The sequence below is a fragment of the Hevea brasiliensis genome, chromosome 2 (assembly GCF_030052815.1).
Source record: "Hevea brasiliensis isolate MT/VB/25A 57/8 chromosome 2, ASM3005281v1, whole genome shotgun sequence".
Lineage (NCBI taxonomy): Eukaryota > Viridiplantae > Streptophyta > Magnoliopsida > Malpighiales > Euphorbiaceae > Hevea > Hevea brasiliensis.
The window spans coordinates 115,656,440-115,670,598 of NC_079494.1; the positions used below are offsets into that span (position 1 = coordinate 115,656,440).

Genomic DNA, 14,159 nt, shown 5'->3' on the forward strand with positions numbered 1-14,159 from the left:
CATTTCTTTTCTCTTTTCCTCTCTTTGATCTTCTCTTTGGATGACTATCAGTAAGTTTTTTTTTTTTGCTGTGGCAGCTTGTTCCCTTTCTATTCTACAAGTTTTTTCTCCAATAACTTCCAAATTTATGTTCATTTGGAACCCATTTTGAGTAAATCTTCTCAAATCCATTATTGTTGATAAATTTTTAATGAATAAATCTTTTGATGTATTCTTGTTGGTAAATCTTGAGTTTTTATAGTGTTTTTTTCTGTTCAATTGAGCTATTATTAATTTGTTTTTTTAAAAATATTTATTATACAATATGCAGATATTTAAATATAAATGGAGGTTATCTGATGTGCCTCATAAAAAGCAATTGAGTCGAATAATCGATCGTGCAACTTATCTATTATGCAAAATTAGAATATATTATTTTGTATTTATCTTTTATATTCTATTTGTGATTAATAAATATTTTTTCATTTCTGAAAAAAAAAATTGTCAAATCCCTAATTTTTTTCCCAAAACAATATTTTTAGTCATCCCTCCTACATTATCTTCCGCCTAACTGTATGTCCCATACACTGTTGTTAATATCAAGTAATCATAAACATTGCATAATGATATAATAAGTAATGAAAAGAAAAATCAAATACATTATTATTCTATTTACAAATTAAATAAATAAAATTTATTAAGATACACATATTTTCTAAATTTAAATATTGTAAAAAATAAATTTAAGAAAAATTAAAATAATAATAATAAATATTAATAAATAGAACATATAAATTAATAAATATAAATTTTATTAAAAGTAAAATAATTTATTAATAAATAATTATTAATTTTATTAAAAAAAAAATAAGAATCTGAAATACGTAAAATGATTATTTTCATTCTTAAAAAGAACTGTAAAATGATAATTTTTTTTATCTAAAAATTAGAAAAATTTTTTGAAAATAAAATAAAAATCAAGTAATATTATTGATGTAAATTGAATTGAGAGACTAAATAAAATTAACCCCACTTCCCGTTGTACTACGACAGCCATGGCATTGAAGCAACCAACCATTGTCCATTCTACTTTGGCATTCCATTTCTTCTGAAATAAACTACTACAATAACATTATATATATATATATATATATACCCCTTTTACAAGGTCCCACAGCCACTACCAAAAATTGGTGCCCCCACTCTAAAAAAGTGCTCCCATCATTTCCCACTATCCCCACCACTGATACCAAAAAGAAGAGCGCATCAACTGAGCTTTGAAAATTCTTCTCTTTCACTTGAACTTGGCAGGACATCAAGGGCCTGCCTGTATTTTTTTGGGCATTGACATCCAACCCTGCTTTGAAAAAAGCTGGAAAGGAAACGCAAAAGCAACAACTGTGATATCTGATTTTGATTGCAATTTGAAAAATTAGCCAACATCTATTTGTGGGAGTTGGAATGGGACAAACAAGCGACTTTTAGATGGGACCATGGGATGCTTACCCCTTTCTAAGTTCTATGATGGTGGATTTGTTTCTGGTTTTACAATAGTAGCGGTATCCGGTGGTTGCGTATGGTAAATTGCCGTCGCTAGTGAGATGGGCATGATGCATAGAGCTTTTGATTGAAGAAACTGCATGGCTGCACCAACATTTTCTTCCATAAGCTTAGCTACCTGTCGCTCTGTTCCATCATTTGACCACTTCTCCCAGGCGGGTTGGTTTCTTCCACCTTCACCAGTGTCATCCTATATCACGAAAAGCAATCTCAGCTGCCTAAATGTGAAAACCAATAAGATATGTTATCCTCCATAAACGATATCTTTTCCGAATTACCTCAACTGAAGATAGTGGGATGTCTGTTACAAGTGGTGCAACTGCACCAGCCCCGCCCAATCTACTCATGCTTAAAACCTGTTAATGATAAAGAAATATTAGTCAAACAAATGGGGAAAAAGGAATAATAAAATATTTCAAACATCACAAGAGCTATTTTTGTGGACACTCCATTCCAAAATGAATGAGGCATGCCCTATTGAATAAGCCATTGAACATTCAGCCATCCATAGGTCAACATAAATATAATTGACATTTGCTAGGTGATTTTCAACTTATAATTTGTCATGTATCGTGGACACAACCTAACTAACGAAATTTATAAGCACATAAACCTGTCCCATGAAGTGGGAAAATAGACCCAGCTCCCATCATTTCCTTAGCACAATAGTATTCACCTGGGTACCAACATCTCTTGAACTAGATCCAGCTCAAGAGATCTACTGGGAAACATACAAGCACCACCATATAGAGACAAAAGTGGCTCTAAGAATAACTCGTGTATGGAAATTATAATTATTAATTGGTGTGAAAGGCCACCATCAGTAATTCTAATCAAGTGCCACAACCAACACTTTGGCATAAAGGCCACCACCACCATCAGTTGGGCAATTATTAGAACCTTGACCATAATCAACAATGCTTGAACATAAATTAGATTTAGATTTGTTAAAAGGAACATCTAAAAAATATCAAACAATAATCCTGAAGAAATATAAACAGAACCCAACACATGTAAGCTCAAAGCTTAAACATCCATGAAATGAGCTATGTCTTGTTTGACTCTTTACAACTATTAAATAATAGGATTTCTCAATAAAAAATAAATAAAATAAAAAAAGAGCTGATTATGGATTTTGAAATTGATAGGGAAGTCAATCTATATTTTATAATACCTTTACTTGCAGCCTTAGGAACTTCACATAATCCACAATTTCATCAAGCATGGCAGCTCTATCCGTCTGCACAGACAAAATGCACATCAAAGATGAAGGGAAGAAGTGGGCATTATGTTTAGAGAAACTTTCTAATAAATAACTTCAAAAAATTTCTTCTCTTAATCAACCAAAAAAACTCATCCTTCAGCCATATTCTAACCACAAAACTTACTAAATCTCTAAATATAAAACTAAGACAACAGACTCCATCCAAAGTTTATACAAGCCACAAACATAAGAAATTCTAATTTTGCAGCTGTCTAGGAATCTGTTTTTGGCTTCTTCCCCCCTCCTCTTCTTTTAATAACCACATCCTAAACATTTTTTCACTCGGTCCATTTCAGGCTCTATATATGTTTCATTCTAAATTAAGGCATGTAAAGTTGCAGATAAGCTGTAAGTTGCAAAAATACTGAAGTACAGAACAAAGTTTGCTCTATCAAAGTATAGAAGTCCTCTTTATCCTTGCATAAGGTTGAAGCCAGCACAAAACAAAATGCACAACAAAGGAAGTTTTTGGTAAGAATCCTTCATAGTTCATACCTTAACAGCTGTGGAAAAGGTACAATAATATCCAATAAAAGCCCATAAAATTTCTATATAATTTGAATCATGGTCTCGAAATGATAATAAATGCATTTCATACAAGTAGATAATTGTAAACAATAGAAACATAAGCATGAAAGCAGCCCAGTCATGTGGAACACTAGCTGTTTCTACAAAAATTAACTATTTTTAGCTACACTATATCAGAAAGTAGCACTGAACAAAGGTGATATTTATAATTTAGGTAAGAATGTTATCCAAATGGTTAATTTGTGAAATCATTTGTTTTATCAAATTCTTCTGCATGACAGGGAGGAGCAAAGTTCTTAAGTAGTTAACTTTCAGCAGTTAAAGTAAACCTTGCTACTATAAGAAGTTCATTGGCGTGTGAGTTTGATTGAACTACCACCAACTCTATGCCTTTGACCAAAACTCAGCAGGTTACTGATGTTTCCTAGGAGGATAACAAATTTGTAGGTGTTGAGGCATTTATATCATTAGGCAGCAACAACATATCAGCACATAGAAACTCATAATTAAATATCTTGGGATCAATTCCTGGCCATTACAATTATTTAAACTGTAATTAACACCGCAAACCATGCCATTGTGCCGCTAGCAAATTATATATTCGCCAACTTTTAGCCTACAATCTCACATGCCATTACCCACAGGTTTCAAAATTGTTATTGCCTCAATTTCATAAGCTTTTCTGAATAGTTGGAGTGTTTTATTCAGATAGAGGATTACAGAGAATTTAGGAGGCAATGTTTATCTATACCTTATAGGAGGCAAACATGAAGTGCAGAATGCTTTTGCCTACAATATGGAAGCTGAAACCATGCCTCATTTAAATTCATAAACAAGACATCAAACAGAAAAGGACACACCTTGTTTACACTAGGAACCAACTCCTGCAATGCCCTGATTCTTTCGGCTATTCTTTCTCTACGCAACTGTGCCAAATAAAAAGGAATCAAGAGTGATTGTGCCATTACCATGAGAAAAGATCAAATGACTTTAAGGATGGGAAAAGAAAAATAAACATATGGTTCTTGTGCCAAAGCCAATCAAGTGTTTATACTACCGTCAGTTACAGCCTCATATTTTGTTATATGAACGAAGACTCTGACAGCCAAAATCAAATGTAACCATACTTGTAGAAGGGGGAAAAATTAAATAGGAGCATTCGATCTTAAAACAATCAGTCCACATTACAACTTTAGGATGAGCCGGTTATGAGCACATTGACTAAATCAGAGTAGGAGGACAACCCACAAACACACGCCCCCCACCCCAACCCCCGCTCTTCTCATAAGATGGTTCCCACCAACTAAGCATCAATCTTGTTTCCTTTAATCATTTTCACACTTTAGCGGAAATGGTTCAAATGACTTCATACACAGAAAAAACAGTATTTATCCTACTGAGTTCATAAACACTGTTTTAAAAAAATCTTCAATCACTAGTAGGCTATATTAAGTTCAAATGCTTGACTGATCATTAATGCACAAGCCAATCAATCAAGAAAAAACCACTTTTAAAATACAATTGCATCCAAATCACATGCTAAGCAGACACTTTCTAGCTTTGATGAGTAAGAGAACCTCTATTTTACTCTTAAACAGAGATTTCAAATTGTGATTCTCAACAGTCACTTTTGAGTTTAAACGTAGTCATTTAGGAATCACGGTCATGTTTTCCTTTTTTTTTCTTTTTTCTTTTTTTTTTTTTTAATTTAAAAAGCTGAAATTACATCTACACACTTGATAATATTATACTTTTCATAATTACTGTCCTTGTCTCACTACATTAGACATACCCGCTCAGCAATGCTGTGTGGATCTGTGGCCTGTCCTCTTCTAGCCCGCACCCTGGGGCGCATTGTGGGTGGATGAGGGGCCGCAGCCACAGTTGTGGGCATTGGCTGACCATGAAAAACCTGCAAAAATATGATAATTACATCAAGGACAAAGTTACGGTAAAAGATTGATCATTTCACCAACACCACTAACCAGCAGAATCCAATCACATGAAGTAGAGAAAAGCTAGGAAACCAAATAAATAAAATGATTATAGATCGGAAACTGCATAAGAAAAATATAACACTAAGCAATAAAATCAAAGGTAACGGGCAATACAACAATATAACTTTTACAGTACTACAGCATTTTTATCTTTGTTTAAACATTTGATAAATTATTTAATCACAATTATTTTCCAATTCCAAGTTTACAATGAAAAATTATTGAAAATAGATTAGAATGCAGCCATTACTTATGATGCTTGTTGCCATGGATAGGCAATTTGCAGAACAAAAAGGGGCTGCGCATGACATAACACTGAATGATTTCACTGTTAGGATTGCACTGTAACAGGCTAAGGCATCTTGTATGAGACAAATTTAGTGTAACCAACTAGCCACTAATAGCATCGGTGGTCCTAGAATTTATTAATTTGATAAAGTTCAGTAATTTATTGTGGATGTTCTTGAGATAGAAAAAGCAAATACGTGCAAACATTACCCAAACAATAGAATGGACTTTATCAAGTGCCTGAAGTTTGAACCCCTTGCAAAGATGTAGAAAGGCTGCATAATCCCTAACCAATGCTGAATCAACCAAAATCAAACCTAAAAGCATCTTCCATTTTCTTCCCTCCAAGAGACTTGGGATTTTCATTTTCATCAGATCTTCAAATTTGGGATCCTAATTTTTATTTCACACATTTCCTCACTAATCCAAATAGAAAACGTCCCTATTGAAAATTTCGTTCATCAACTCCAAATTCCCTTATTAACCAACTATATTAACAATCTTGAAAACCTTCGTGAATTTGCTGCTGGGTTCATAAGCCTATTTCCGCCACTGATTGTTGCTACTCTTATATCATGCCCTTATCAAACGACTAAAACATCACCAACAACAACTTTCTGTTGAAGGAAGAAAATCATACATGAAGAATTTGCATGCGTAACTGAAGCCTACCAATCAGTCCCAAAAACTCAAAGCTTTCGCTTTTCAAATAGAAATCTTGGAATCTCATAACAGCGAGTCCGAAACCAAATAATTTAAGTTTTCGAAAATGAAGCTTTCTCTCTTTTCTCCCCTCGTCTCCTCAGCTTCCAAACTCGCATCAAAAGAACTATAAATGATAGATAAAGAAATAGTACGAAAGAATATCAATTTTACAACAACAATTTGTCCTCTCTGCATCCCGTAAACTAATAGAAAAAATCCGTGAGAAAATAAATTCGACATTCAAATCATATACTCATCCCTTCACTCTCCTCCTGCATTTTCTCTTCAATCAATTAATCACTAACACAAAGCAAATAAAAATAAAGAATAATATGATTCACTTACATTTTTCACTGTAGTAGCTCTGCCATCACCAACATCGTCTCGAAACCTCTTCCCGCTCCCTGACGCCTCCTCAGGCTTCAAAAACCCTCCCTTTCCCTGGTCTAAGCTCAGTCCCAACGGGAACCCGTGAAACCCAGCACCTCCTCCTCCGCCAGCACCACCGAGGGTAGTCATGTGGCTAGAACCGTCACCTGAGCTGAGTTGCAGCATCATCGGAGCTTGAGCCGCTGCCGCCCCAGCCAAGCCGGCGTCGGCTCCCACCAAGCCAGCCTCAGCCGAAGCGAAGTTAGGGAGGCCAAGGATTTCCTGGAGGAAATCATCGGCTGGAGGGTCCGTGGGGTTATTGGCCATTAGATGAACTCGGGCGAGTCAAAGTGAATGGAGGTAACGATTTTAAAGTCCAAAAGAGCATCTACAAGCAAAAATTGTTGAAGAGAGGAAGAAAGCTAGGAGATAGTTATAGAGCTTTTCGCGTTGCTTAACTTTGCTTATTGCTTTCTCAGTGAGAGCAGAGACAAAGCAAGAGGAGGACCAAAAGGGGTGGCTTTATCCTGGTTAAAAATGTCATCATTTGCATAAAAGGGTTCCTTTTTATGAACATTTTACGTCTTGCCCATTTTCTCTCTTTTTTGTTTTGCTCTTGTTTAGCCCTTCTTAAACGGCACCGGCTTTTATTTGCTTGTCTTGGGCAATGACAAGCTCTTTGTCTTTGCCCATTCAGCTACAAGATTGGGTCGGGATCCGGCAGTGCAAGGCAACGTGGCATGTCGAACCAAAGTTGCATGAGTCGTGTCATTGAGAGTAAGAAAGTGTGAGTAATTTTTAATATCTCTTGATATAAGATAACTTGACATAATGTGATGCATCAAAATTTTAAAATTTTCGCTGTGTAAGCTCTATGTCTTTAAGTCGAACGAGAATTTTCTGTCTATGAAGCAGAGGCAGGCAGATTTCTTCGCTCAAACCTCATTTTTTAAATTTTTTATTTTTTATTTTAATTTATTATTATATAATATAAATTTATTTATTAAAAATAAATTATAAATATAACTTTAAAATTTATAATATTTAAATATATAAAAATATATTATTTTTTAATAAAAAATAATATATTATTATACAGTCAAGTTACGAGGATTCGAGCTGAGAAGACTTTTTTCCTATTTCTACAAAATATCAGAGTTAGAGCAAGTCACGGAAAATTAATCCAATATAAGGTGAAATAAATCAGGTTTAGGAACAATTATATATATATATATATATATATATATATATATATATATATATATATATATATATATATATATATAAAATTACGTTATATCATCATAAGTAAATTGAATTTTCTTTCTCTTTTTTGAAGTGAGAGAAAATTTCTCTCATTTAAGTTTTGATTCTCTTGGTTCTCTCGGACTCGCCAAGTAATTTCTCTCATCAGTTTTCCTTACCTTCGAGCAAGGGGAAGCCTCTACTTTTGGTCTTTGGCTAGTTTGTGGGAACGCCCTCCCGCTACTAGGGCAGGTAGTATATACTTCTGCGTTTGGTGTGTTGTTTTTCTTGCATGTTGGTCTGTGCTTTAATGTGAGGACCTTTGTTTGAAGACCTTCGTGTGCTGAGTTGTCTTGTGCTTGAGCTAAAGCAATGGGAGGAGACCAGACGGTGATGCTAGGGAGTTATGAAGGTATTTTTTTCTGTCTGTAAGAAGTTGGGTTCTTGGACCTAAAGGTGGATAATGATTCAATTTAGGTGGATTTGCTCCATGCGATTGAGAGAGCTTCTCTAGATCTCGCTGTTTAGCATCTCTGAGATTTGCTTCTTCATTACAGTTGGGAAGGTCTTCCCGTTTGGTTTACAAGTGCCTTGAGCTCTGCGACAGCACCCTGTCATGGCTTGGAGTTAAGCTTCATGTTTTTGAAAATATTTGGGATATCTACTCTGGTTGTTGGTTTGGTTGTGCGAAGTTGGGTGTCTATGGACTGTAGATACTTATTTTGTGATAAGTATGTGCATTGAGACTGTAAAAAATCTGATGATAAAAAATTATATGACTGTAAGATGTAATTAGAGGTATGGAGCTAAATTATTAATTCTGTGGTATGATCTTGAAAAAAAATAATAATATATTTTTTTTAAGCGAATTTAATTAAATTTAAATAAAATTTTGTTTTGTTTAAATTTAATATGGATAATTTTTAAATGTAACTAATTAAGTTTAATTGGACCCCATTGGCCTAAGAAAGCCTAGTTAGAAATTTTAAATAAGACCTATTTAATTTATTTTTTAAAAATTAAAATAAGAAAATATTTTTTTTCTCTATCCCTTTCTTCCTATTGGTTGGAACACCTCACCCATATCCCAGTCTCACCCAAATTCCTCAATCTCAGTTGTTTAAGTTATTTGAACCTTATCACACTGGACTTCAAACCCTACCACACCTCTTCCTCACTTCCTATTGGTGTATTCCCCTTTCCTTCTCTTCCCATTGATTGAAATAACTCATCCATATTTCAGTCTCACCCAAATTTTACAATCCTAGTTGTTTAAGTTATCTGAACTTTATCACGTTAGGACTCTAAACCCTATCACACCTCTCTCCCAAAATCCTATAAATACCCCACTGAAAAAAATAAAAAGAAAGAGGAGAAAAAAAAAGTTGGAGGAGAACACAAAAAAAGAAAAAAAATTAAAGAGAGGAATATCCAACATTCTTTCAGTTCTCTTTTTTTTTTTCTAGCGATATTTCTTAAAGGTTAGTTCTTTATATTCTTTTCAAGATCAACGCCATGTAATGTTTAATTCTATATTCCTTGTTTTTAATTTATTTTATATGTTCATATGGATCATGTAATCATGTTTAATTTGAGGGAATAAACAATTCTGCACATATTCAGTTTTCAATCTCTCATATTTTTATTATTTTTTGTTATTTTTTGAATCTGTAAAAATTTTAGGAAAATTATATTCCTATTCTTCACGAAATTCTATTAATTTTAGGCTTAAGAATCATTGAAAAAGCTTTTGTATTTTGTAAGTTATGGCTGTTTAAAGTTAGAATTCCTGTAAAATCTGATTTGCATGATACCCGACTTTTGGAGCTCATATCTCCCTTGTTTCTTAATATTTTTGTGTAATTATAGTGTCTAAAATTAATTTCAGAATCTTATGAATCTTTTCCAATTGGTTTTGTATTCATATCTATTGTGGTTAATGAGTTATGAATTTTATAAAAAAGTAGTATGATTTTGTTACTTAGAAAAGTTACGATTTATGTAGACCATTCAGTTAGGGTTTTGTTTGATTTATAAATTTTATGATCTTGTATGATATGTAGGCTGTCTTCTGTAATTTTTTTTATGATTTTTAGGCATGTCTAACTATTTTTAAAAAATCGGATTTCTCGCTACTCTCAATCTGTCAGAATTTAAAAATTGTATGTTTATGCATGTTCTTATATTTTCTTGGATTTTAATTGATATTTGATCTATTTTTCTGTATTCTTTTAATTCAACAAGTGTTATGAAGTGTTTTGATCATGTTAGAAGACTTAGACCATTAGGTAGTTGTAAGTAATTAGGAATCTTAACCCTTTAGGAGATTAGAGTTAGAATCCAATGTAAATTGTTATTAATATTTTCTTTATTTCTTTTATTTTCTTTAGTTTCTTTATTTTTTTATTACAAATAAAATTGGTAAGTAGCCCTAAGGTAAGTACCAAAGAGGGCATTTGCGTAGAGCTTATATGGAGCTAAACGGGAGTAAGTCAGGGATATCATTGCCATGTTAGAAGAGAAGACCCTTTTTGAAGGGTAACTTGCCCCAATGGCAACTGCATTTACCAATAAGTAAGTAGCTCTAAACTTCTCGAATAACTATTGACATGAAATTGTAGTAATAATAGAATTTTTATTTGGTAAATTAAAATTAACTTTGTTTTTAATTTAACTGACTTTTGCATGTAATTAATTTAAATAAATACTTTATAAATTAAAATTAATCTTGTTTGTAAATTAAACTAATATTGACATATAAAATAAATTTAACTTAATACTTGGTAATTGTAAAATAATTTTGCATGTTAGAAATCTTTATTAGATTGTGATTGTTTGGGCCTTATGTGATATTAGAATAAATTACACATGTACATAATTAACTTAGTTCAATTATCCTTAGGGTAACTTGGTGAAAATTAATTAATTAGGTTAAATAAAAACGTAGGGTTATTTGAAATTGAATTTGTTTATAAATTAAATTCTCAATAATAAATTAATTTTAGTCATCTGGTAAATATCATTTAAATAATTAGCAACCCCATAGATAGGAATTACTTGTGCATGAAAATTGTGTGTAAACAACAACCATTTTGTGAATTACTTGCGTGTGTAAGATTAGAATTGCATTTTTTAGGATAAAGTTTAATAAAAGAATAATAAACAAGACTTCTAGAAACATTAGTAGAGGACTGGCACTCGAATCAACGAGGTTAGACCATGCGTAAAGGGTGCCTAACACCTTCCCCTTATGTACCCACTATCCCGAACCTAGACATTGGGCTATGGTAATGACGGTTGTGAAAACTCTGCAAGGAGTAAGTTGCCATCCATGACCCTCGGAAGAAACATTGAATATTCTCGGTTGTTATCCGGGCGGCGACTCCTGTCTATCTATGCCTTTGTGGCATAAATCCTTAGTACCGTGATAGTGTTATGGGAAGACGGTACTTACCAGTGGTTTAATTCTATTAGGATTATATGAAGTGCATGTCTAGAAAAATATTGTCTAAGGAGGTGGTACTTAAGTAAGACAATTGTGACTCCACCATTTTTCCTGTGCATTACCTGGTGCATTTTATATAATTCTAATGGATGATATTTCGCCTCACGCCCCCCTCCTTACAGTTTGGCGACTCCACTGGGGACTAAATGGATAGTTACTCCAACATGTTTCTATTAGTCTAATATTATTCCTCTGCTAAACTTTTTGCATTGCACTACACTATCACAAGGATCACCCTTACCCTTTTTAGCCCCGTTAGTACTAGCCAAGGAGACCATAACTCTAAGCTACGACGAATTGGTGAATGCTAGCACCCCATGCCTGTACCTTCAAGTATATAAAAGAGCCACAGCTTCGACCGTTGTGCTTAATGGACAAGCTCTCGCATGGGTGACCCTTTTTCTACCCGATGAAGCCCATGAGCCATAGATTTCAGCCCTAAGTATCCCGTAGATTTTTGTTATGCTGGATTTATAACCTTACCGTTCAAACCATAAGTTCTAATGGTAGTTAAGATGAACCTAGGCCTATGCATAAACCCAATGTGTGTATAGGCCCAAGTCCATTTCAAAACCTGTGTTAAGCAAGAGGATGCTTACTTATGGTTACACTTTAAGGATATAAATCCTTTGTTTTGTGAGGGAATGATCGTCCTAGACCACCCCATGTTGGTGTGTCCAGTGTACTGTAGCCTAGGATAGAATTTTTTTTCTTACATTGCGTGAGAGTTGAAGGTATAAGGGGGCGAAGATTTAGTTTTGAAGATTTTTTTTTCGATTTTGATTCAGTCTTTGGTCTGATCTTAGTTCAGTCTATGGTTTGGTTTTGGGTCAGTTTTAGTTCTATTGGTATGGTTCAGTTTTGGTTTTGTAAAAGTAAAGGCAAAAAAAAAAAAAGAAAAAAATATTTCATTCATGCATTGCATTCATGTACATAGCATGCTTAGGTTAATCCTTAAATCATTTTTTTTAGCAAACATAGCCTCAAAACACACCAAATAGACTTCTAATAAGGTCACTTAGGTTAGGGAAGGGAAGAGACTAGTAAGGATTTCACCTACACTACTTAAGATGGAAGAAACTATGGCCGTGCTTGATGAAATATTGAACGCCAAGATGTTTGAGCTAGAAGAGAAAATTGTGGTCAACTTTAGAAAGAAGCCTCGAGGTAGGCCAATTAAGTGGCATTAAAGTTATTGAGGTTCAAATTTTGTCTCACACCCCAAGAAGATTTTTCCAATTCAGCCAACCCTTATCCGAAGTTTTAGAGCGTCTCAAAGCTCAAGACCTCCTACAGCTCTTAGCACCCAGACCACTACCAAATCTACTCCCACCTAGCTATGATATTAACCAATGTTACTGGTTCTACCAATGCCCACAGTCATGACACCGACTAATGCTTTCAACTTAAGCATGATATCTAAAACCTAATTGATACCAAACGGATAATTGACCCGAAAAATCAACAAAAAAAAAACCCACACTAGCCCTATGCGTAACTAAAATTTCCACCTACACTAGGTCTCTACATGATCTCCATCACCCTAAATAACCCTAACAAATTTATTGACTTTATCCAACCCATCCAAAAGCCCAATATACCTATCCAACTCATCCAAAAGCCTAATGAACCTCAGTCTATAATGGTTGTTGACATTTGTGATAATTCTAGCTATGATGAGGGTCCTTTGGATGTCTGGACTGATTCTGATGAGGAGATATTGCATTACAACTAGATGGTTCAGTTCTACTAGTGTCTGATTTTCAAGTTGTTGGGATCTATAAAAGCTAGATGGATCTAAAAGTGGCTACTATGAAGAAACGGATGAACTTTTTTTCTTAGCATAGGCCTAAGAGAAAGTATAGATGGTCTGGTGACTTTTCTTGAGATGAAGGGACAGATCACGAGTCATGGTTTGGGCTATGAGCCAACAGAAGAGGAAGAAGAGTCAAAGCCTCCTAAGTTCTTGAAAGAGGGGGTAATTACCTTGACATGTGATTAGGGGTTATCACATGTGAAAGAATTAGAGCAAAAAATCAGCACCATTGATCTAAAGACTGCAGGAAGCCAAGAACCTAAAGTTACACTCCTAAGTTTGAGTTTGTCTTTTGTAATGCTCACAGTGGTGATATTGATGTTTCCATTTTTGATGTACTTGATGAAGATTTCGAGGCAAAAATTACTAAATGACTAGTCCTTTTGCTTACTTATTTGATGTTTATTCTAATAGGCATATGCATGGCATTCATAATTATTTAGAATCAATTTCTATTAATGTATCAAAATTTATCTCTATTAATTTGGGTACACCAAATAATCCTAAAAATATTAAGTTAGCTGAAGATTTAACCTAAGAAGAAAGAGATAAATTTATAGCCTTATTAACAAAGTACCAAGAAGCACATGCCTCGAGCTTAAAATCAGATGGCCGATTCCCAAGCCACGCTGGTGTCCCCATAGGAAAAGAGTGATCAAAAGTTGACTTTGCTAGTTATCATAATAATGAGTAAAATTTCATGCTATGAAGGATTATTAGTAACACATGTGGACCTAGAGTGAGAAGGAAAATGATATGAAGACATAAGGAGGTCTCTAGAAGTGAGAGAATACTCGCAATCAGCTAATAAAAGAGATAGAGCAACAATTTATAGATTAGCCACTCAACTTACTTTAGCTGAGGGTCAAATCTACAAACTCTTATGTGTGATAGAAAAATAGG

General features: G+C 34.0%; 1 protein-coding gene across 1 annotated transcript; it reads right to left on the reverse strand.

Annotated features, from left to right (window-relative positions):
• Positions 1–945: 945 nt before the first annotated feature.
• Positions 946–7,262, reverse strand: LOC110659663 (transcription factor UNE12). Its single transcript, XM_021817661.2, has 7 exons — positions 6,667–7,262; positions 5,124–5,243; positions 4,192–4,257; positions 2,714–2,779; positions 1,818–1,895; positions 1,486–1,729; positions 946–1,351 (listed from the first exon to the last, which is right to left on the reverse strand). Exons 1-6 carry the CDS (start codon positions 7,015–7,017, stop codon positions 1,499–1,501), a joined length of 912 nt encoding a protein of 303 aa, XP_021673353.2. The 5' UTR covers positions 7,018–7,262; the 3' UTR covers positions 946–1,351; positions 1,486–1,498.
• Positions 7,263–14,159: the final 6,897 nt, after the last annotated feature.

What these genes read in the sequence shown, in the direction of transcription:
- LOC110659663 (XM_021817661.2), bottom strand. Translation starts at nt 7,017, where the DNA reads ATGGCCAATAACCCCACGGACCCTCCAGCCGATGATTTCCTCCAGGAA. An exon ending in CACACAGCATTGCTGAGCGG is followed by an intron (nt 4,258 to 5,123) that starts GTATGTCTAATG and finishes TATTTGGCACAG; the next exon opens with TTGCGTAGAGAAAGAATAGC. An exon ending in TCCCACTATCTTCAGTTGAG is followed by an intron (nt 1,730 to 1,817) that starts GTAATTCGGAAA and finishes TTCGTGATATAG; the next exon opens with GATGACACTGGTGAAGGTGG.